Source organism: Sinocyclocheilus anshuiensis, unplaced genomic scaffold (genome assembly GCF_001515605.1).
Source record: "Sinocyclocheilus anshuiensis isolate Anshui unplaced genomic scaffold, SAMN03320099.WGS_v1.1 scaffold3099, whole genome shotgun sequence".
NCBI lineage: Eukaryota > Metazoa > Chordata > Actinopteri > Cypriniformes > Cyprinidae > Sinocyclocheilus > Sinocyclocheilus anshuiensis.
Window position 1 is genome coordinate 112,113 of NW_015542591.1, and position 4,157 is coordinate 116,269.

Consider the following 4,157-nt stretch of genomic DNA (forward strand, 5'->3'; position numbering starts at 1 on the left):
TCCTTGATGTACTTCTGCATTGACAATATCACAAAATATCACATGATGCCCAACAAAAGACTGATGTAGCTTGTGGCTTTTGAGTTACTTCAAATTTAGAGTGGCTAAACACCACCAAGTCCAAGTCCATTGGGTTAAACACCACGGTAAGCACAGGTGGTTTACAATATATAGAACACCTACAATACCTACACTTCTAAACATTCCAATCTTGGTATTGTGTTAAATTAAATTAAGCACAAAATGAAGACTTATCTCGTGAAGAAATTCATGAGATAAAAAAATAAATAACAATCAAATAAAAAGTAAAATTGAAATAAATAAAACATAAAATAAATAAAAAATAATATATGCGTACCACAAAAAAAATATGAAACCTATTTTTAGGACCATTAAAATTTTAGAGGAATACAGAAGAGAGACAAACAAGTGTGAAAAAAGAGGGGTGAAGAAAAGAGATCCGGGAAGAGAAAGTTAACGAACAAAAACAAAAGAAACACATTAATCATGCTATGAAAGAAACTATACAATAATGACAATGGACAATAAAACAACAGAGTGTACAAAAGGAAAATAAAGAACAGGAGAAAAACATTCAGAAACTAACTAGCAAAACATGCGAAACTAACAAACATGTACACTAGCAGTCAAAAATTGGGAAACAGATAGTCATTCTTTACTATTATTATTATAAAATATAGATAACAGTAAGAGTATTGGTAATAGTAATAATATTACTGTGAAATAACCCATATGGAATTGTTGTGACCAAAATATTGTACTGTATAATATTGTACACCAAAAATATAGTACTGAAGGACTTACACATATTATATATATATATATATATATATATATTTTTTTTTTTTTTCACCATTTACTGATGCATTATTAAAATCAAAAGTTGTATCTGTTAATATTATTTAACGTACCTGAGCTAACATTAACTAACAATCAACAGCTAACTTTAACAACGATGAATAAATACAGTAACAAATGTCTACAGTAAAAAACTACATTGAAATGAATTGTATATAGAATATATTTAAATAGAAAATTATTGTAATAATACTGTGCAATATTACTCTGAGTCTTTTTACTTTTCTTCAAGTAAATTCAGGCTTGGTGAGCATAAGACACTTCTTTTAAAAAATGGGGGGGGAAATATTTTGGACAGCAATATAAATATAAACCATAAATCAATTCTATAAATAAAATTAAAATTCATATGTAGCCACAATTTATATTTCATTTTGCATTCTGTCCGTACCTCTCTCTGGTCATTGTCCAAATAGAGATGTTCAGCGTGTTGTTTCTGTCTGTCCTTCCTCCGCCATTGTGCTGGTGCACTGCGCTTCGCCCATCTAACACACCACAACAACACCGTTAGATTAAAAGAAAAATCACAAACAACTGGCCACCAGAGTGTGCATATGGATTATGAGAACCGGTCTCAATGCTTGATTTACCCAAGCAAGCTTAAAATGATCTACAGCTGGAGTAATATAGCTAAATCAATCATTTTAAGCCTTCTGAAAATATCTGATATAAATCTCAATATTTCTGCTCTGAAATAGCTGTTGATGAACCAATTTGAGATGCTACCATCATTTCAACAAATCAGTCACTGTTGCGGATTCAAAATATTTAAGCAATAATAAAAATCTAAAATCTAGAAGCACTGACTCACAGGATTGAATCCATCCAGCCTTATGATCAAATATATTTGGAAATTAATTATCTTTAATAAATTAAAGATATTTATTCATATAAAATATATATCCATATTTTAGGAAAGTCATTCCAGGACTAACAAATGATGTTGATCCGGGAACATGTCCAATTTAATCACGTCATGGCAGCATCAACAGCCCTGAGAGCCTTTGTGCACCAGTTAATTAATTGATGTCTCAACACATCTAGGAAATGCCAAGCTATTTATTCTTACTTGTTGCTGGTGGGTCCAGTGGAGAGAACATCGGACTGTAAGCGGGGGAAAAAGCCCGGCTCATAGCGGCCCTGACCGATCTTCATGTCCAGCAGGTGGGGATGCAGAGCCGTGTGGTCGATCTTACACAGCCTCATCTCAATGGCCTTTTCTAAAGTGGCAAGAGAGGAACACGTCACACACATAGTACTGATGAATCACAAAAACCCCGTATAGAGTCATCAAAGAAATGATGTCCTCGTCACAGAGACACAAAACCAGAGAGGAGTGTGAGTTAGTGATGTGGTAGAATGAAAGAGACAGTTAAGCCACTGATGTGAACCCACACACCACGCTCAAAATATATCTTACGCAATACAAAATCTATCAGCAATTAGAGATGCTACAGTGAGAGCTGTGAACATTAAAAAAAAAGAATTTAGTCAACATTTAACAATATTTAAAAATAAATAAAATTAATACAAAATAATTTTAAATTAAATTAAAATGTCAAATTAAATTGAATTACTAAATTAAAAATTCAATTAAAATAAATGTTATTAGCTAAAGCAAACTACAGATTTATGGCAAAGTTATGCACCAAAATATCATACTTGAGGCCAGTTTTACTAACACGTCTTTTGGCGTTAAAATAGTACTGTCTGTTTTTACTATAGACGTGCAGTGACGAATTAGCGCTGAATAGGTGTGGACACAGTTAAATTTGCACCTGACCTTATTAAATATGCATTTGTAGGAGTTCCCTTTCAGATGCCAAATTTATGGGAGGAGAGTATTCAAATGAATCACGCAATGAGATTTACTAACGTTTGTGCTCATCAAATTACTGGCATTTGCGCCATTATTTAACGCCCAAAAAAACATGTCTTAAACTATTTTGCACTTGAAATGGCTGCAATTATTGTTGCTAGGAGAGGCACCGCAGAGAACAGAGAGTGCATGGTAGAAGGGAGAGGATTTTTTCGACATGTTTTAATTTATTTTGAATGCCAGAAGAACACATTATCCGAACATATCGTTTGCCAAGCTATGTTATTTTTAATTTGCTTCAGGAAATAAAAGATTTGGAACCCTCAACTAGGAGTTACGCAATACCAGATCTATCAAAACTTCTAGCAAACATACTGTGGCTTCTTTATTTCTTTATTCGCGACTATGCTAATTTGCACTGCGCTTGGTATATTGCGTTGGTCGATATGTAAATGAGATGTTACGCCTGTGTTCTTTCATTTGCGCATTGTTAGTAAATCACCCGCAGAAATTTCCATGTCCATCGGCGCTGTTTTGGAATTGCTCTCTCGCGCTAATTTGCCCGGTTTAGTAAAACTGGCCCTTAGATTCAGGGTCTTACATCTTAGCAAACACCACCAATGAAAAAATAATTCTTCAAAATAAATGAAATGCAATAAACTAACTTTCCAATGAGTTCTATGATGATAAATGAGAGCCTTTAAAAGGGTTTCCCTGCACAGACACCTTTTAATCAATCATTATTCACATTAAAAATAAATAACATTTCCATTTGGCTCTCTATGCTTGAACTGTACCATTTCATCAGCAGAGCTAATGGAAGACATCTAAATGTAACGCACGCGATTCAAGAATCCTATCAATAATGCATTGCAGGAAGAGGAATTTAGCATGACCATTGCATGGAGTGTGCTGTCCGTGTATTACTAAGCTAAAACGTATAGATTTTCTTATTAATGAGGCGCCATGAGGAAAACAGTTCAACTTTCCAGTAACACTTTAAAAGCAAGACGTCTGAAAATAAAGGTAACAACCGCAATCAATAAGTTCTTCTTGCATTCAAATTTGTGCATATCACATTTGATGTACATGAAACATCTGAACTATGACATTTGAAAATTACACAAAGAGACAAATAAATGCACAAAGCGTCCATATTTATCAGCAGCCAAGTGCAAAATGCAATAAAAAATTGGCTTGGTAAACAGAGTTGAGGTATTGGCTGCTCTAAATATGCAATGGCAAAAAGCTTGGTTATTAATTAGTGTATTATTTTACTTAAAGCTGACAGATCTAAGAAGATATTTTGAAGAATGTAGGTAACCAAACAGTTGCTGGTAGCCATTGACTTCCATAGCACTTTTTCCCCCTACTATGGAACATGTCAACTAGGGTTGGGCCGATAGACGATGCCATCGTCCATCGCCGATGGCTGATAGAAATCACGATGTTCAGCCGG

General features: G+C 34.1%; 1 protein-coding gene across 4 annotated transcripts in view; it reads right to left on the reverse strand.

Moving 5' to 3' along the window:
• The window catches only part of LOC107694459 (DENN domain-containing protein 5A-like), a 59,785-nt gene that overhangs the window by 18,453 nt on the left and 37,175 nt on the right, over positions 1 to 4,157 (reverse strand). For all 4 annotated transcript variants that reach the window (XM_016494154.1, XM_016494151.1, XM_016494152.1 and 1 more), the window contains 2 exons: positions 1,949 to 2,099; positions 1,271 to 1,364 (listed from right to left, as the gene is read on the reverse strand). In XM_016494154.1, the coding sequence (XP_016349640.1) occupies positions 1,271 to 1,364; positions 1,949 to 2,099 (245 nt within the window). The remainder of the gene's footprint in view (positions 1 to 1,270; positions 1,365 to 1,948; positions 2,100 to 4,157) is intronic.